This window comes from Scyliorhinus torazame, chromosome 3, assembly GCF_047496885.1.
Source record: "Scyliorhinus torazame isolate Kashiwa2021f chromosome 3, sScyTor2.1, whole genome shotgun sequence".
In the NCBI taxonomy this organism is placed as follows: domain Eukaryota; kingdom Metazoa; phylum Chordata; class Chondrichthyes; order Carcharhiniformes; family Scyliorhinidae; genus Scyliorhinus; species Scyliorhinus torazame.
Genome location: NC_092709.1, coordinates 92626434 through 92644914, shown reverse-complemented (window position 1 = coordinate 92644914; position 18481 = coordinate 92626434). Strand labels below are relative to the sequence as shown.

At 45.4% G+C, this 18481-nt stretch overlaps 1 protein-coding gene across 1 annotated transcript in view; it reads left to right on the top strand.

The window, feature by feature from the left end:
• The window catches only part of LOC140409387 (von Willebrand factor A domain-containing protein 2-like), a 78061-nt gene that overhangs the window by 53582 nt on the left and 5998 nt on the right, over positions 1–18481 (top strand). Inside the window, exons 10-13 of the mRNA XM_072497836.1 lie at positions 836–943; positions 10773–10790; positions 10882–11445; positions 15660–16205. Coding sequence (XP_072353937.1) covers positions 836–943; positions 10773–10790; positions 10882–11445; positions 15660–16205 — 1236 coding nt within the window. The remainder of the gene's footprint in view (positions 1–835; positions 944–10772; positions 10791–10881; positions 11446–15659; positions 16206–18481) is intronic.

Genomic DNA, 18481 nt, shown 5'->3' with positions numbered 1-18481 from the left:
ATGTTTCAGTTACATTGGTAGATGTTGAGAGCAGAATTCACGCCCATTTGCTTAACTAGGGAAAATATGGAGAGGTCCAAAGAAGAGGAGGAAGTACTTTGATGGAGACTTGTGATAGAATAGAATTTACAGTGCAGAAGGAGGCCATTCGGCCCATCGACTCTGCACCAGCTCTTGGAAAGAGCACCCTACCCAAGATCAACACCTCCACCCTATCCCCATAACCCAGTAACCCCATCCAACACTAAGGGCAATTTTGGACACTAAGGGCAATTTTATCAAGGCCAATCCACCTAACCTGCACATCTTTGGACTGTGGGAGAAAACCGGAACACCCGGAGGAAACCCACGCACACACCCGGAGGATGTGCAGACTCCGCACAGACAGTGACCCAAGCCAGAATCGAACCTGGGACCCTGGAGCTGTGAAGCAATTGTGCTATCCACAATGCTACCGTGCTGCCCACAATGCTACCATGCTGTCTTCAATGAGGAGGACATTATGGAACAGGCAAAATGATCCGGAAGCTAAAAATTTGGAAAATGAACAGAAAATGTTGGAAATCCTCAGCAAGTTAATACTCCCAACATTTTCTGTTTATGCGAGAATGGTATCCTTGTTTTTATTGTGATAAATATTCCCTATCCCCTGTGGACTCCAGTACTTTTGATAGATTCCTATACCTTTGAACAAATCAACTGTTCATTACATACCTGAAATGAAATAATGTTTGTATTTTTATCATTTTAATACTAAGTTATTATTCTCATCTCTCTTACTTTTGCCATGCCACACATATGAAATGTGACTTTCCTTTTCTGTATATTGTTGTAGATCCCTGTGATTCAGGCCCATGTCGTAATGGAGGAACTTGTGTTACGGAGACTGTGGATGAGTACAGCTGTTTGTGCCCTCTTGGTTATGGAGGGGACAAACACTGCAGTGAGTATATATGGCGATATCTTGAACAAAGGACTTGCCCTTTATTTTCAATTGGGTGAATTTTCATTTAGAATGTGTTAGCATTCTGAAATAAGGCAGCGAATAACATCAGGGAAGTGAAGCGTTTGAAAGGGGTCAAGGGACACTCTACATGTTTCAGGAGAGAAAATGGATTGAAGGATACAGAGCGAGAACAAATAGATAGTCTCTGATCTCAGATGTAGTGACAAGCATGTTTTGGCCTATTCAATGTCATAGATGAATCGCTTCATCCTGTAATCTAACTTAAAATATCTTATTGTTAGCTTCTCACGGATTTTAAGAAGGTAATCGGTCTGCAGGTTTGATTGTATTTCCTGGAGTTTCATCAGAGCTCAAACTGATGGAAAGAACAGTAAAATGAGGAAATCAGAATATTGGTCCAAACTGTTTTTTTCCTTCTGCATGGCTCTTTTGTTAAATTTCCATCGCATTTGAATAAAATTCTGCGCAGATGAACAGGCAAATCTCTCACACACCTTTCCCAGATCTTGGAATCACTGGCGATACTCCCAGGCTAATTCAGCAATTGCAACAATTACATCTCTGTACCGGGGGGTCGGTTAACTCAGTTGACTAGAAGGTTGGGTTGGGAAGTCGAGTGATGCCAACAGCACTGGTTCAATTCCCATACCAGGGGATGGTTTAGCACAGTGGGCTAAATCGCTGGCTTGTAATGCAGAACAATGCCAGCAGCGAGGCTCAATTCCCGTACCAGCCCCCCCGAACAGGTGCCGGAATGTGGCGACTAGGGGCTTTTCACAATAACTTCATTGAAGCCTACTCGTGATAATAAATGATTATTATTACTGGCTGAGGTTATTCACGAAGGTCTTCTCAACCTTGACCCTCACCTGAGGTGTGGTGACTATTCCGTTAAGTCACCACGGGTCAACTCTCAAAGGGCAGTCCAGTGGTAACATTTACATTTTACATATTAATTCCTGCAGGACTCCACTGAGAGCTGACCTGCATGATGTGGGTCTCGCAACGGCCACTGAGCGAGAGGTAGGGAATCGCTCCCATCTCTCCCAGAAACATATCCATTTGTTCTCTGAGCCGCATTAAAAAAGTTCCATCCTTCTGTCCTTCCCAGGATTCAGTGTTGCCATTAGAGTGGGATGGCAGCACCTTCCGGTGATTCCAAGACAGATACTTCGTTGGTGCCCATACTCTCCTCCCACACTGTCAAATCCCAATGATTTTGCATATGGTTCACAGCAATGGATAACAATAAAATTTACAGGTCTCAATCTGAAAATGATTCAGCTAATTCAAACATTTCAGACAGAATTTTAATTTTAACAGCCAAGGGTTCACTTGTGGGCAGGAATGGTTAAATTCCCGCAAAGTGGCCTGACAGGATCCCACCCACCCTCAGCTTTAACCAGGGCAAATTTGGACAGGAGTAGGAAATCCACATGAAATAGTTGGGAAAGTAATTTCAATCTTTAAATAAAGTTGTGAATTTAACCCAACATGTGCAGGTTAGATCGTGTTATGGGGATAGATTATCATAGGATTTACAGTGCAGAAGGAGGCCATTCGGCCCATCGAGTCTGCTCCGGCTCTTGGAAAGAGCACCCTACCCAAGGTCAACACCTCCACCCTATCCCCAAAACCCAGTAACCCCACCCAACACTAAAGGCAATTTTGGACACTAAGGGCAATTTATCATGGCCAATTCACCTAACCTGCACATCTTTGGACTGTGGGAGGAAACCGAAGCACCCGGAGGAAACCCACGCACACACGGGGAGGATGTGCAGACTCCGCACAGACTGTGACCCAAGCCGGAATCGAACCTGGGACCCTGGAGCTGTGAAGCAATTGTGCTATCCACAATGCTACCGTGCTGTCCTATTGTTAGGGGTAATTCTGCAATTACCCCTAACTGCCCTATTGACGTACCCCAGCACCCAGACTACAGTGGTTCAAAAAGGGAGTTCACCTTCTCTAGGGCAATAAATACTGGCCTTGCCAACAATGCTCATTCAATTAATAAAAAGAAAATAGAGAAGTTTTGCTTTCCAATCACTATCTATTGCTTACCTGTGAGGTATCCTTGATGTGGAGATGCCGGCGTTGGACAGGAGTGGGCACAGTAAGAAGTCTTTTGGAGTGACTCCAAATAAACATGTTGGACTTTAACCTGGTGTTGTAAGACTTCTTACTTGATGTATCAGTTGTGCAAAGTCAAGTTCAGGTGGCTGGACAGCTGCTCGATTATATGGATATTTAAGGGAGCTGTGAAGTGTCAACAATGGCAGGATAGGCTTTGGAACGGATACATGGGACCTGCTTGATGTTCTGAAATATTCAGGCTGGCAAGTGCTGGGATTGAGACACCAATCAATTCTCCCTCTGTGTACTCAAACAGGTGCCGGAATGTGGCGACTCGGGGCTTTTCACAGTAACATCATTGCAGTGTTAATGTTAGCCTACTTGTGACAATAAAAAGACTATTATTATTAATATATAATTAGTGAGCCCTCCGGGGCTTCCTCCCTCGCTGAATATTCATTGCAACCCCGAATGACGTCACGCTGACAGGATTTACATCAGCTGTATAAAAACGAGAACCTTGTGACCTCACCTCTGAAGGAAATATTGGAGGTGAGTGCTCAGGTAGACATCACCCTCAAGGGTATCAAATAGAGAGTGTGCATCAGAGTGGGGTTGGGGCACCCAGATAAGTCAAACCCAGACTTTGGGGGGGGGGGGGGGGGGAAGGTGGGGATTGAGTCTTTGCATTTTGGGGGGGGGGGGAAGGTGGGGATTGAGTCTTTGCATTTTGGGGTGGGGTGGGGTGGGGTGGGGTGCTTGCTCGCAGGCTTCAGGGGCCCTTCATTGCTGTGGACCTCTAGGTCTCAAGTGATCTGGTGGGTGTTGTGCAGATAGTGCTTTTCGGGTCCCCCTTACTGGGCTTATGGTGATATCTCTGTGTTGGGATTGCCTTCCTGGAGTGGGAGCTGGAAAGTGGGTGGGAGCAGGTAAAATCACAGGGTCACCAGAAGGGCGACCATGAGGTCCCTGGATGGATCCCATGAAATGTGAGACTGCATGGGCATAGTGAGGGATCCTGACAAGGGGTGATTACCGGCTACATGAGGGGAAATGACCTTCATGCAGGGGGAGGACGTAAGGAAGGACTTAAGGTCAGAATGAACCCCGACCCTCAGGCTGCAAAATGCAACATCAGGGCATGAGTTATCTGGATGTGCAAAGCCACTAGTTATGGAGGCCAAGTTAACAGGGGTGAAACACTAAGTGGCTGGCTGTTCAAGTTGGGAGGTTTGTTTAATCCACCGCCCATGAGAACTGGGGGAATGAGGGTGCCCTCTAAGGATGAAGGTGACTGGAAATTGCTATCTTAACATGAATTGGTGTATCATGCCTACCACAGGGAGAAGCCAGTTGCCTAATTAGATCCCTGACCCCTCCTTGATAAGTCAATTGTGCCAATTTAGTCAGTATTGCAACACATGAGTGTGGCACTGATTAGTGCCCAATCGTTAACTCTTTGGGAGCTGAGCCACCAAGCATTGGACTACGAGCTAACACTTACCTTTCCATAACCTTGTGAGGTGAGAACACAGGTCAGTTGATTGCACTTATGTGCCCTCAGTCCACACCCTTGGGAGATCACCTGGCCCGCTGAGTCTCCCAATGGTCAAAGCGCTTCTGTCTTGTGAAGTTGAGAGGGGCAATGTGTGGAAATGGTCAGTGTGTGAGAGAGGAGGGAGTGAGGTGCATTGGAAAGGAGGATGTGCACATTGGAGAATATGCATGGGTGGATGTCCCAAATCTTGAGAGGGCTGTCATTCAGGGTATTGTCAGGACTCTGCATTGCTCACATTTATATTCTCTTTCAGTTTTTGGTTCGAGAGAATCATGGAGCCAGTAGAGCTGGCAGTTCTATTAATATCTGTGGCCATGGCTCTGAAGTCCACAGCCGCGCTGAATATTTATGCCAGCAGCTCATTTCAGGGCTGTACGGGTGACCGGTGCTGTTGCTAATGTTTGGTTGGCTCTTAATTTGGCTCTGTTTAATTATGTTTGCTCAAGAGTCGCCAGGTATCTTTCGACACCGCCACAAGGTTCAGAACCGAATACTGATCAAAGACTTGATACACCAGTTAGTAAGTTCAAAAGCAATGCTAATTTATTTACACACAGTCAAATCTACTCATGCATAAACTCTACAAACTAAACTACCGCTATTACTAAAGCCTATACTTAGCTTCGGGTGCCCACTCAGTCAGAGGAACAATAGCCGTTGCTCGGTTCTGAGGTTGCTGGGTTGAGCTGTTTACAGGGTAGCAACTGGGAGCGTCTATCTCGTAGCGTGCATGGACTTGGAACTTACTTGGCCTGATGTAGCTGCTAGGCTGGTCTCTCTCTTCGCTGAGAGCCAAAGCCAAAGGAGAAAGATTCTCCCTTGGGGAATATCTTTTATACTAAAAAGGGCTTCGCGCACTTTTGGGCAGGCCTTGAACTTGGCCTCAACTAATTGGGTCTTTCACAATCAGTCGTATCGATCTTCTTCCAATAGAGGGGTGGTTCCCTGATCGCTGGGCGGGTCCTGGGTGACTATTGGTCTGCTTTGTCTTAGTTTCTTCTGGCGCCGGGGAGTCTGCCTTAACATTGTGTATCTAAATGTTTCCCTTTTGTCCCCGGAGATGGCTCATTAGTGTGTAGATTGCTTGGTTGTTTCTGTCCTGTCTGAGAGTTTAAGGTTCTAATCAACAGACAGAGCTTGCACCTGCTTGTTTCTTAGTATTGTCCAATTTTCCCTGCATTCTTTGCAAGTGTCCATTTTGTAATCGGGACATGGCCATCCCAGATGGCCACAGTGCTGATATACATAAGTGCATAAAGGAGGTGCAGGATGTGCTATTTGTGAGGGCTCACCAGTACTTCGACTTTGACTGGGACCAGGCGAGCCAGTATGCCAGGACCGTGGGCGTCGCACGCATAGCTGGCTGCCCGAGGTGCAGGGTGTCATAGACTGTCCCCACGTGGATTAGCATTCCCCATGGTGGCATGTGGCACAGTTTATCAACCAAAAGGAACTCCATTCCCTCAACGTCCAGATTGTGTGCAACCATGCCATGCGCATAATGCAGATGTGTGCCCCATTCCCAGGGAGTGTCCATGACAGTTACATCTTGGGACACTCATGGATCCCAACTGTAACTGAGGGAGACGAGCGGCTGGAGGGATGGCTCCTCAGGGTAAAAAGGTACCCACTTAGGCAGTGGCTGATGACGCCAGTGCAGAGGCCCCAATCACCCGCTGAGACTTGGTAAAATGAGGCTCATGCTTCTACCCGTGCGCTGGTTGAGCAGGTGATAGGCCTGCTTATGATACGATGTCTGGACGAGTCAGGGGAGCCCTCCAGCACATACCCCAGAGGGTATTCTGCATCATAGTGGTCTGCTGCGCTCTGCACAATCTGGCACCGCATCAGAGAGTGCAGCTGGATGAGGAGGACATGAAGGAGCACCACATCTCCTCAGATGAGGAGGTTGAGGAAGGCAGAAAAGGACAACACACGGAGCAGGCGGAGGAAGGACCTTGGGCGTTGGCCAGGGTCCAAATGGGGTGCAGGGGTGGGGACGCTCTCACAGTCTCTCAGTTTGGGGACAACCAGGACTGAGATGGAAAGACATCTCCCGCCATAGGGCATGACAGCTTTTCATGGAGGAGGTCATCATGATGGCAGCATCATTCATGGCCCGGGCACAAAAACGATATGACCAAATTATGCAGGAGATTGGTGATGATTTGCAGTGAGGACAGAGCGATGCTCCTCTTATCCTCTGCAACTCTGACTGACCCCTGACTGATGGGAGGGCTGATGTGCCATTGAATGGGGTGATCAGGGAGCACTGAGAGGGGGAATGACACATCTCAGCCGCTACTGCCTCCTCCAAGGTTAGGGGCCCCGGTGTGTTTCTCCACACACTGACGAGGTGGATAGAATCTCACAAGCTTTCAGCTGAGGGCTTCCTCATGAATAAAGAATGCATGAAAAAGCTGACTTATGTTTCGGGAGGACAGGTGGAGCGCGAGCCTGCCCTGAGTGGGCACAATGGGAGGCGGATCCCGCTGGGAGCTGCACCTTGGAGCAGCGTGGCATAGTGGTGTCGACAACAGGAGTTGGCGAGGGTCGGGTGTTGGAGATTTATACGAAAGTGATGGACTGGGAGGAAGCCCCGATGGAGAAGTTAAACGGAAGTGGGAGGAAGAGCTGGGGAGGGAGGTGGAGTTTGGGTTATGGGAGGAGTCTCTGAGGAGATTGAATGCATCCTCTTTGTCTGCTAGACTCAGACTTATTCAATTTAAAGTGGTTCATAAGGCGCATATGAGAGGGCCAGAAGGAGCAGGCTCTTTGAGGGGGAGGAGGATAGGTGTGGGCGGTGCACGTTGGGAGCCCGCGAACCATGTCCACATGTTTTGTGCTTGTCCGAAGCTGGTGTGGTGTGATTCTGGCAAGGGTTCGCTGACTTTATGCCTGAGGTGCTGTGGGTGAAGGTTGTCCCGAGCCAGAAGTGGCGATTTTCGGAGTGTCGGAAGACCCGGGAGTCCAGGGGGCGAGAGAGGTAGACGTCTTGGTACTGCAGGCAAAGTTTTCTCTGATGAGGGGAGTCAGATCACCGTGGAGATAATAATAATACTACTAATAATAATAATCTTTATTGTCACAAGTCGGCTTACATTGCAATGCAGTTACTGTGAAAGAGATGTGTTAAGGGGTGCTGTGGGAGACATGCCTTCCTCTGGCTGCATGAAGAAAGCCATTCATTTACTTCCGACACTGCAGCCCCCTCCTTTTATGGAGTGAGCCACAGCCGCCCAGGGCGGTTGGCGACCTTGTTTGCTGGACGGCTGCCCGATCATAGGTAGAGAGTTTCACGCCTCTGCTCGACCCCATCGAGAAGTCTGCTGAGGGCTCTCTCCGGAAAACATTGTGCGGTCTTTCTGGTGACCATTCCCCCAATTGGACTTGGAACATATGCCGGGGAGGTGCTTAAATGGTGCGCCCACTGATTGCAGAGGTTAAGTTGTGGCGGGACGAGTGAATCAGACGCAGCCCACCAGAGGCATGGTGCGAAACCTGTGGACATTTCTTTTCTTAAAGAGTCTAAATATACAGCAGCTCTTTACACCGACGGTGCCAACGGGATTCTCCCTGCTTTTTTCGCTGGAACCGGCACTTTGAAAAAGTATCAGAAAATTCCGCCCTATGTCGTTTGGTATTACAGCCAATCACCCATTGCATGCAAAGGCAAAATAGACTCCACACATCAGGCACTCCTATGGCTCTAAGATTTGAAATCTTACTGTGCACGTACATGATACACATGTCTCAGCATTAGGGTTAGAGCTCAGTGCTTCAAAGACAACAGGGCATCCCTATCCATAGCCTGTTAAACAAAGATATGCAGAGGGACAGGTAGTATTGAGGAAGCAAGGGGGCTGAAGAAGGACTGTCTAGGAGAGTGGGCAAAGAACTGGCAGATGGAATACAATGTGGAAAAGTGTGAGATTATGCACTTTGGTAGTAAGAATAGAGGCAGAGACTATTTTCTAAATGGGAAAATCAGAAGCACAAAGGGATTTAGGACCCCAAATTCAAGATTCTCTTAAGGTTAACGTGCCGGTTCAATTGGCAGTTAGGAATGGAAATGCAATGTGAGCATTCATGTCGAGAGGGCTAGAATACAAGAGCTGGGATGTACTGCTGAGGCTGTATAAGGTTTTGGTCGGACCCCATGTGGAGTATTGTGAGCAGTTTGGGGCCCGTACCTAAGGAGTGGCATGCTGGCTTTGGAAAGGGTCCAGAGGCCATTCACAATAATGATCCCTGGAATGAACAACTTGTCATATGAGCAGCGGATGAGGACTCTCAGTCTCGTTGGAGTTTAGAAGGATGAGGGGGGGATGTTATTGAAACTTAAAAGATATTGAGAGGCCTAGATAGAGTGGACGTGGAGAGGATGTTTCCACGGGTAGGTAAAACTAGAACCAGAGGGCACAGCCTCAGATTGAAGGGACATTCCTTTAAATCAGAGATGAGGAGGAATTTCTTCAGCAGGGTGATGAATCTGTGGAACCCTTTGCCGCAGAAGGCTGTGGATGCCAAATCACTGAGTGTCTTTAAGACAGAGATAGATAGGTTCTTGATTAATAAGGAGAATGGGGATGAGAAAAATGTCAGCCATGATTGAATGGCGGAGCAGACTTGATGGGCTGAATGGCCTAATTCTGCTCTATGATGGTCTTATGGCCGAACCTCGGTCTGCATGAATAAGGGCGCCCATAGGTATGAAAACAGCATCAGTTGATCAAGTAATCTGATATGAATTCAAAGTATTGATGGAGATAGCAATAGTGGTTTTCTGACAGTTTATGTAGGTAAAATAAACAAAAACAAGACAATGAAAGTGTCTTGAATTAATAGTTGAGAATGACATGTTTTGATATTTGTACTATTAATACCTCCTTAGAGATTATGGGGTGGAGGTCGGGGCAAATCGATGCTCAGGTCCCCCGCCAGCAACGGTAGTGAGCTACACGCCACGCGCTAACGGGGGGATGCAAATGGGTCATTTGCACCCACTTGTATCTGATTAACAGGCTGTAGGCCTGATTCTCTAGACCCCCATGCTGCTCCAGGTCTCTTAGCTAAGTGCTTTGACTTCCTTTTTTACACAGCAGGAAGCACTTAGCTGCTTTTGATGTGGTGAGGACCTGTCAATCTTAGCAAGAGTGTTTATAAACATTGTGGTTAAGCATCAAAGCAGGGTAATTAATGGAGATGCATTCCAGCGTGAAGGGAAAGTTCAATAAACAATCCACCAAGTATCTGTCTCTGGTATAATAAAACTGTAAATCACTGGCTAATGCAATGTATTGCTCTGTGAAATTGAATGGAAGATCTGTATTTCGAAGGCTAACAAGGTATTTCATGTTGAAGTGTACTGGGCTTTCAAGGAAGCCTCTGACACTTGTAACAGCTGATGCTTTGAACTTTTTTCTGAGGCAACAGATATTAGGAAAGGATAAGTAAAAATTCAATGATTTTTCATTCTATTACCTCAGCTGCACTTCAGCTTCCAGACTATGGTCTCTGATAAGGGGGGGGGGTGTCTGATGGTGGTTTCTGTTAGGGAGGTCTGACGGGGAGGCTGATGGAGTTGTCTTATTGGGGTCTCTGTTGGGGGGGGGGGGATTCGATGGGCCTTTCTATTGGGGGTGGATTATTGGGGGAGATCGGGGTTCTGATGGCGGGTTCTGATGGGTAGTCGAGGGGTTCTGATGGGGCTGCAGATGTCTAATGAGGGGTTGAGTCATCCGCATGGGTGCATGCATGGTGAGGGGGGAGGGCATAGTGGTGTTGGGGGTGGGGGGGTGGGGGTGGATTTCCTGAATTGTTAGCAAGAGGGTCAGGATTTGCATTGTGGGGGCAGGGGGCAACCGCCAGGCCTCGGTATTAGGCTGCCTCCTCAAAATGGCAGCCCAATACCGGAATTCAAACAGAATCCCATGAGCTCCCCTTCATGCTAAAATTTGCATGAAAAAGACGAGGGAATCGCCCCTGGGCGCTGCTCCCAGTGCCATTGCAGACCAGGAGTGACTCACTCCGGCAGGAGAATGGAGAATCCAGCCCTACCTTTCATAACAGGACTAAGATTGTTGGAAATTTACACAAACAGCAAATTTATCAATCACAATAAACAATTTCTTTTCACTAATTGTCTTTTATTGTTTTGTTATGCAGCTGGAAACAGATACCTGAGTAAGTACCTGATTAAAACAATTCACTCAATGGAAGATATCATTTCGAAGCCTTGTCCTCATGAAGAAATGTATTTGCATTCCCCATACAGCATCTGCCGGCATTAAGGACTGTTCTGTTAATTTGATGATTTTGGTGGATGGATCATGGAACATGGGCCTCGATGGATTCCTTCAAGCTAAAGCTTTTGCTAAAAGACTTCTTCGATCCATCATGACTTTTTCAACAAAACTCTTAGTGGGGTTTGCTCAGTATAGTGACAATGTGAATGTCGAGTTTGGAATGGGACAGTACAGTGACCTCAATGACTTGCTAAAAGCAATCGATGGCATACCCTTTAACGGAGGTAACACTTTCACAGGGAAGGCTCTCCATTATGTTGCTGAAAATGGTTTCAGTGAAGGCTCCAGGATGGATGTACCTGAAGTTCTTGTGGTTTTTGCCAATTCTAAATCTCATGATGTGAAGATACTCCCTGAACAGCACATGAAAGAGAAGGAATTATTTATTCTGTCTGTTGGAAAAAAACGTATAATAAATCAACTAAACCACATAGCTGGGGATATTCAGCTAGCATTTGCATACAATGAAACCCAGGAACTCTACAGTAAGGTGTCAGAGCTCAGTTCAAAAATATGTGGAATTAATGCACCTGGTAAGTTTTATTGTTGTCTGGTTGATTGGAGTCTAATAAGTTGCATTTTAGCACAGATTTTAACTCAGGGGGAAATGTGGGTGGGTGGAAGGTGAGGTGACTTGCTGCAGCAGAAATAAGGTTTGGGCTTTTTAAATTATAGACAACTGCAAAGGATGCATGGGAAGTATAGGACGACGAAAGATAATTTCACCAAACTCTGATCCTGTCGTGTAAAATAGCTTGTATCCAAATCTAATGCTGTATCTGGAAATTCTTTTTTTTCTAAATTTAGCGTACCCAATCCTTTTTTACCAATTAAGGGGCAACTTAGCATGGCCAATCCACCTAGCCTGCACATCTTTTTTGGGTTGTGGGGGTAACACCCACTCAAACACAGGGAGAATGAACAGCTGTATATGAAAATTCAATGGGTATGAATGTGTGGATTCATTCCCCTTCTATCTTAAGTAAAGATTGGATCTGTTTTGTCTCCTATGTTTATGCCTCGCCTTCCTAGAACTCCATGTTTGAATTGCTGCAATCAAGTTTCCGCCCTTCCAGTATCAAAATGCCATTTATCAAATTCATAAATGACATCCTATGTGACTGCGACGGGGAAGACTATCCCTTCTTGTCCTGTCCGCAGATTATGTCACATTTGACCACACCATCCTCCTCCAAAGTCTCTCCATTGTTGTCCAGCTGGGTTAAACCGCTATCATCTGGTTCTAATTTCATTTCTCTAATGTGTCATGGACAGAATCTATGTGCTCTCTTACTGCCCATAATCAATCTAGTTTGTGCGGAAAGAGGTGTGCCTTCTTACTCTTGGAGTGTGCATTCCAATTAAATATTCAGCAGAAAGCTCTTGTGAGTTTACAATCAAGAAAGTTATTTATTCTCACATACTTATCCTAAATTAACACAATGTCACACACACTTGATCTCACACTTGTGCACACACAAAGATTGGATATGGATAAAGATAATGCACTTTTACTGATTACAGTTAATTTGGCCTCTGGTTTAGGGTCTCTCTTGCGATAGAACATAACAGCGCAATACAGGCCCTTTGGCCCTCGCTGTTGCGCCAACCTGTGAAATCACTCTAAAGCCCATCTACACTATTCCCTTACCGTCCATATGTCTATCCAATGACCATTTAAATGCCCTTAGTGTTGGCGAGTCCACTACTGTTGCAGGCAGGGCATTCCACGCCCTTACTACTCTCTGAGTAAAGAACCTACCTCTGACATCTGTCTTATATCTATCTCCCCTCAATTTAAAGCTGTGTCCCCTCGTGCTAGACATCACCATCCGAGGAAAAAGGCTCTCACTGTCCACCCTATCCAATCCTCTGATCATCTTGTATGCCTCAATTAAGTCACCTCTTAACCTTCTTCTAACGAAAAGAGCCTCATGTCCCTCAGCCTTTCCTCATAAGATCTTCCCTCCAGACCAGGCAACATTCTGGTAAATCTCCTCTGCATCCTTTCCAATGCTTCCACATCCTTCCTGTAATGCGGCGACCAGAATTGCACGCAATACTCCAAATGCGGCCGCACCAGAGTTTTGTACAGCTGCAACATGACTTCATGGCTCCGAAACTCAATCCCTCTACCAATAAAAGCTAACACACCGTACGCCTTCTTAACAACCCTCTCAACCTGGGTGGCAACTTTCAGGGATCTATGTACATGGACACCGAGATCTCTCTGCTCATCCACACTACCAAGAATCTTACCATTAGCCCAGTACTCTGTCTTCCTGTTACTTCTTCCAAAATAAATCACCTCACACTTTTCTGCATTAAACTCGATTTGCCACCTCTCAGCCCAGCGCTGCAGCTTATCTATGTCCCTCTGTAACTTGTCACATCCTTCCGCACTGTCCAGAACTCCACCGACTTTAGTGTCATCTGTAAATTTACTCACCCATCCTACGCCCTCCTCCAGGTCATTTATAAAAATGACAAATAGCAGTGGCCCCAAAACAGAACCTTGTGGTACACCACTAGTAACTGGACTCCAGTCTGAACATTTCCCATCAACCACCACCCTTTGCCTTCTTCCAGCTAGCCAATTTCTGATCCAAACTGCTAAATCACTCTGAATCCCATGCCTCCGTATTTTCTGCAGTAGCCTACCGTGGGGAACCTTATCAAATGCTTTACTGAAATCCATATACACCACATCAACTGCTTTACCCTCATCCACCTGGTTGGTCACCTTCTCAAAGAACTCTATAAGGTTTGTGAGGCACGACCTACCCTTCACAAAACCGTGTTGACTATCTCTAATCAAATTATTCCTTTCCAGATGATTATACATCCTATCTCTTGTAAACCTTTCCAAGATTTTGCACACAACAGAAGTAAGGCTCACTGGTCTATAGTTACCTGGGTTGTCTCTACTCCCCTTCTTGAACAAGGGGACAACATTTGCTATCCTCCAGTCTTCTGGCACTATTCCTGTAGACAAAGATGACTTAAAGATCAAAGCCAAAGGCTCAGCAATCTCCTCCCTAGCTTCCCAGAGAATCCTAGGATAAATCCCATCCGGCCCAGGGGACTTATCTTTTTTCACACTTTCCAGAATTGCTAACACCCCCTCCTTATGAACCTCAAGCCCTTCTAGTCTAGTAGCCTGAATCTCATTATTCTTCTCGACAACATTGTCTTTTTCCTGTGTGCATACTGATGAAAAATATTCATTTAGCACCTCTCCTATCTCCTCGGACTCCAAGCACAACCTCCCACTACTGTCCTTGACTGGCCCTACTCTTACCCTAGTCATTCATTTATTCCTGATATATCTATAGAAAGCTTCAGGGTTATCCTTGATCCTACCTGCCAAAGACTTCTCATGTCCCCTCCTGGCTCTTCTTAGCTCTCTCTTTAGGTCCTTCCTAGCTAACTTGTAACTCTCGAGCGCCCTAACTGAACCTTCATGTCTCATCTTTACATAAGCCTCCTGTGGTTTCTTGAATCGATTAAATGGGCAAAACTTGTCCGAGTGTCTGCTTCAGACTGAAAACTGGCATGTATCTCTCCAGATGTACAGCCTACTCCTGCTCCTAGTTCCTGAAACTGGAACAGGTTAAGTACTTTGGCTGCTTGCTGACATGCAGCTATTTTCACACTTTTGTTCTCAGACTGGCTGACAACTGATGGTCCTGATGATCAGCAGGGTGCTGGGGTAATAAGGGTGCAATTCCTGAACCCAGTTTCAATTTCATGGCTGCTGTGATAGCTCTTCTGAGGCCCATCCAGTCTAGTTTGGATGGAGGAGACTATTGTGATGAATGGAAAGTTGATTAGAGTCATTGCATTTCTATCTTCCCTTTTGTCCAGTATGAAACTTGGAGAACGTCTGAAAACTCCGTAGTCTTAAGGTATTGTCCCATCCTTTTTTAAAAATAAATTTAAAGTAACCAATTCATTTTTTTTTCCAATTAAGGGGCAATTTAGTATGGCCAATTCAACTACCCTGCACATCTTTGGGCTGTGGGGGTGAGACCCACGCAGACACGGGGAGAATGTGCAAACTCTACATGGACAGTGACCCGGGGCTGGGATCGAACCCATGCTAACCACTGTGCCACCCTGTTTGCCCATCCTTAAATACCGAGATGTCAGAATTTCATAAATGGCTGTGAAGTATCCTCCCTTATGTCCATATTTAATTATGTATTTACTGGAGACTTGATACGGTGTATAGACCAAATGACAAAGTCACATGATTTTCAGTAGCCATCTTGACAGCTTATGTGTGTCCAATTTATTCAAAAGGTATTGGGCAAAAGTTCATCACAATCATTCCTGGGTATGATGAATCATAGCCAGAGAAACATCTGCAATGACATCTCTTTCTGCTCCCATTGTTATCTCTGGTATACCCTCAGGATCTATAAGGTATACAATACTGACAACATTAACAATTCCAAATTTGCTTCTAGACATTTGTCTGTAAATAAGAGTATTGCAAGAATTTATGCAGAAATTCTGTCAAAATATGAAGAATCCAAAGACATCCTTTGTTTGAAATTTGTGCCACTGTTGGGCTTGTAACAGTTGGAAAGTAAGGGATCAATGCATGAGGTGCTCTCAATGGTAAAAATGTAAACTTAATTGAGTTTACAGAGATTCAGAATCATATCAAATGTAATATTTTCTGAGATAATGGAATATAAATTAGAATATGTCAGTGATGTGTAACTTTATTGTTTTACAGGTTGTTTTTCCAAGCCTTTAGATTTGGTTTTTACTGTGGATGCTTCCAGTAATGTTGGAAGACAGAATTTCCGTCAAGTTAAAGGGTTTGTGAGGAACATTATTTCACAGTTTGATATCGACAGAGACCTGACACAGGTTGCTATGGTGATCTACAGCAACAAACCCCGAACTCTGTTTAACTTGGATTCCTTTGACAGTGAAGGAAAAATTAAAAGTGCAATCAGCACAGGCCCATTTCTGGATGGGAGCGCTCACACCGGCAAAGCACTTAAATATATACTGGAGGATACCTTAAGTATTCAGAAGGGAGCAAGACCTGGAATCCACAAGGTTGTTGTGATGATTACTGATGGACAGAGTTCAGATGATGTTGCCGCTGATGCTGAACAGCTGAGACAGAATGGGATTACGGTATTAGTACTGGGAGCAGCAGATGCTCAGACACTCTTGGGGATTGCTGGGAGCCGCAAGTTCATGATCCCAGTACGTTCTTATGAGGATTTTAAACATTATGAAATCAACTTGGTACGAAAAATATGTGAAGGTAAGCTGCACAATTAAAAATACTTTGGAAGCAGGAGATGAAATTTGATTTTAACAAGGTGGAATGGTCAAATTTTAAAAAATCTCAAGCCTGACACCAACCTGCCTTGAACCCACCCACTCCCATTTTAACAGAGGTGGGACTGGGGGTGAGGGGTGGTATCCAGTCAGCAAACCACTCGTAGCACCTCACTGTTGAGGTGCAGGGATTGCATCCTCCATTCCCCCATGTACACCCCTGAATTTGCAGGTCAATAGCTCTGGTTGTCTCAATGCCGACTTGTGGTCGGACAAACTATCCGACAACAGGATTCTATGGGGGAGATGTAGAGCTTAATTCACACCACCAATGTATATGAGATTAGGCAACTAAGCCTGTTGGTGGAAGATGGGAATCAAGTTTATACAATTTTAGGGATAATTTTGGATCAAAAGGTAGGGACTTCACTTGGGTCAGAAATGTCTACAATAATTGAGTGTGCTGTGTGAATTTACGCTGACAAAACCAGCAAAGTGAAACGGAGAAATATGCTTGAGAGCAGACTGGTAAGTGTTTATGTAAGCAGACTACATATAAAACCTGCAATCTGGAAGTACAATATTACGATGGGCGGTTTGATGTCATAGTTTTTGCAGAAATTAGTTTTATTTGGGGCAACAGTGGGAGATCACCACCTATAAAATTCGAGAGGGAAATCGAAAGAGAGGCAGAGAGAGATTACTGAGGTGGTGTTCAGATTGAGTCTCCATGCAGTAGACTGACTCAAACAACTCTGCGACGCTATTGACCATCCATTTTTCGATCACCATAGAGTGAAGGAGAAAGAGAGGTTTGTACAAGTGTCATTTGAGACTACCTTTAAGAAATGGGTGTTTATAAATGGGTGTGTATATAAATATCTGTAGTGAGAGTACCTTTAAGAAATGGGTGTTTATTACTGCAGTGATGTCAGAGAGTGGGTGGAGCTGGGCTGTCTTGTCAGCTTTTTACTTTCGTTTTAGGCTGATTGCTGCAGGGTGTGTTTTAGTTTCGTTTTCAGAGCTGGATAGCTGCAGTCGCAGCCAGAAGGGGTGTTAGTCTCTCTGTAATCTAAAGAATGTAAATCGATCCTTTGGTGATTTAAAACTAATAACTGCTCTCAGTAGTGACTTTAACCTGATGTGCTTCTGTTAAAAGTTCTTTTTAAAAATCTTATGGATGTTAAAAGGACAGCTTAAGGATTACTTAGTGTTGTATTCTTTGGGGGTTATATTTGAATTAATGGTTGCTAAGATGTTCTCTGTGTGTTTTTAAAAGGTTAACTTGAGTTCGTAGAATAAACATTGTTTTGCTTTAAAAAATACTTATCCATTTCTGCTGTACCACACCTGTAGAGTGGGCCGTGTGCTCCCCATACCACAATCTATTAAGGGTTGTGGGTCAGATGAACTCCATGATACACTTCGGGGTTCTCTAAACCCTGGCCCAGAACACAAGTAACAGACCTATTTTGAAAACGAACAACTTCTGAGAGTTTATTTGAAATAACATTAACAGTGGTGACCAAAATTGGTTGTGAATCATAGAAAAAGGCCCTGAACGCTTTCCAACAAGTAGAGACATTTTGGACCTAACGATTATAAGCAGCGATTCTAATGTATTTACAAATTGTTGTTTGATAGTACAGAACTGGAGTAATACCCATCAGGACAGAATCACAAGAAAACCGTGGGGGAAACTCTCCGGCCGCATTGCGCCCGATGCAAATCCTGCTATGCCGGGAGAATTGTGGAAGAGCCCCGAAAAAGAGATTTGTGCCTTCCCATTCTCTTGGCCTACTCCAGCTGGCATGATCAGGATCTCACCCAGAAAGGGCGAGAACCTGACAACTCATTTTCATTTATTTGATTTCATGAGTGAGGTTAAAATTGAATGCAGTGGCCTCCCAGTCAGTATTCACCCACGTTCTCTCTCTTCCCCCCCCCCCCCACCCCACCCCACCGCCAGTGGAAGTCACCTGGGCGCAAATCGCTACTAGTTGCTAAAAGCAGGGACACCAAGGGGTAGCAAGTGGGTGAGTACTCTCTCTACAATTACCTCCAAGGTGGCGAGGAGAGTCCATCAGTAGAGGTCAAGGTTGGGGAGGCTGGACTGGGCTTGAGGGGCTCAGATTGGGGGTCATACCCAGGATGGGGGTGGTGTAGCAAGTCTTGCTTCCATAGCCTTGAAAACCTTTAAACTCTCTCTCCCAGCATGTCAATTTTAATGATCTGTCAGATGAAGGTAAAAGTCTTCAC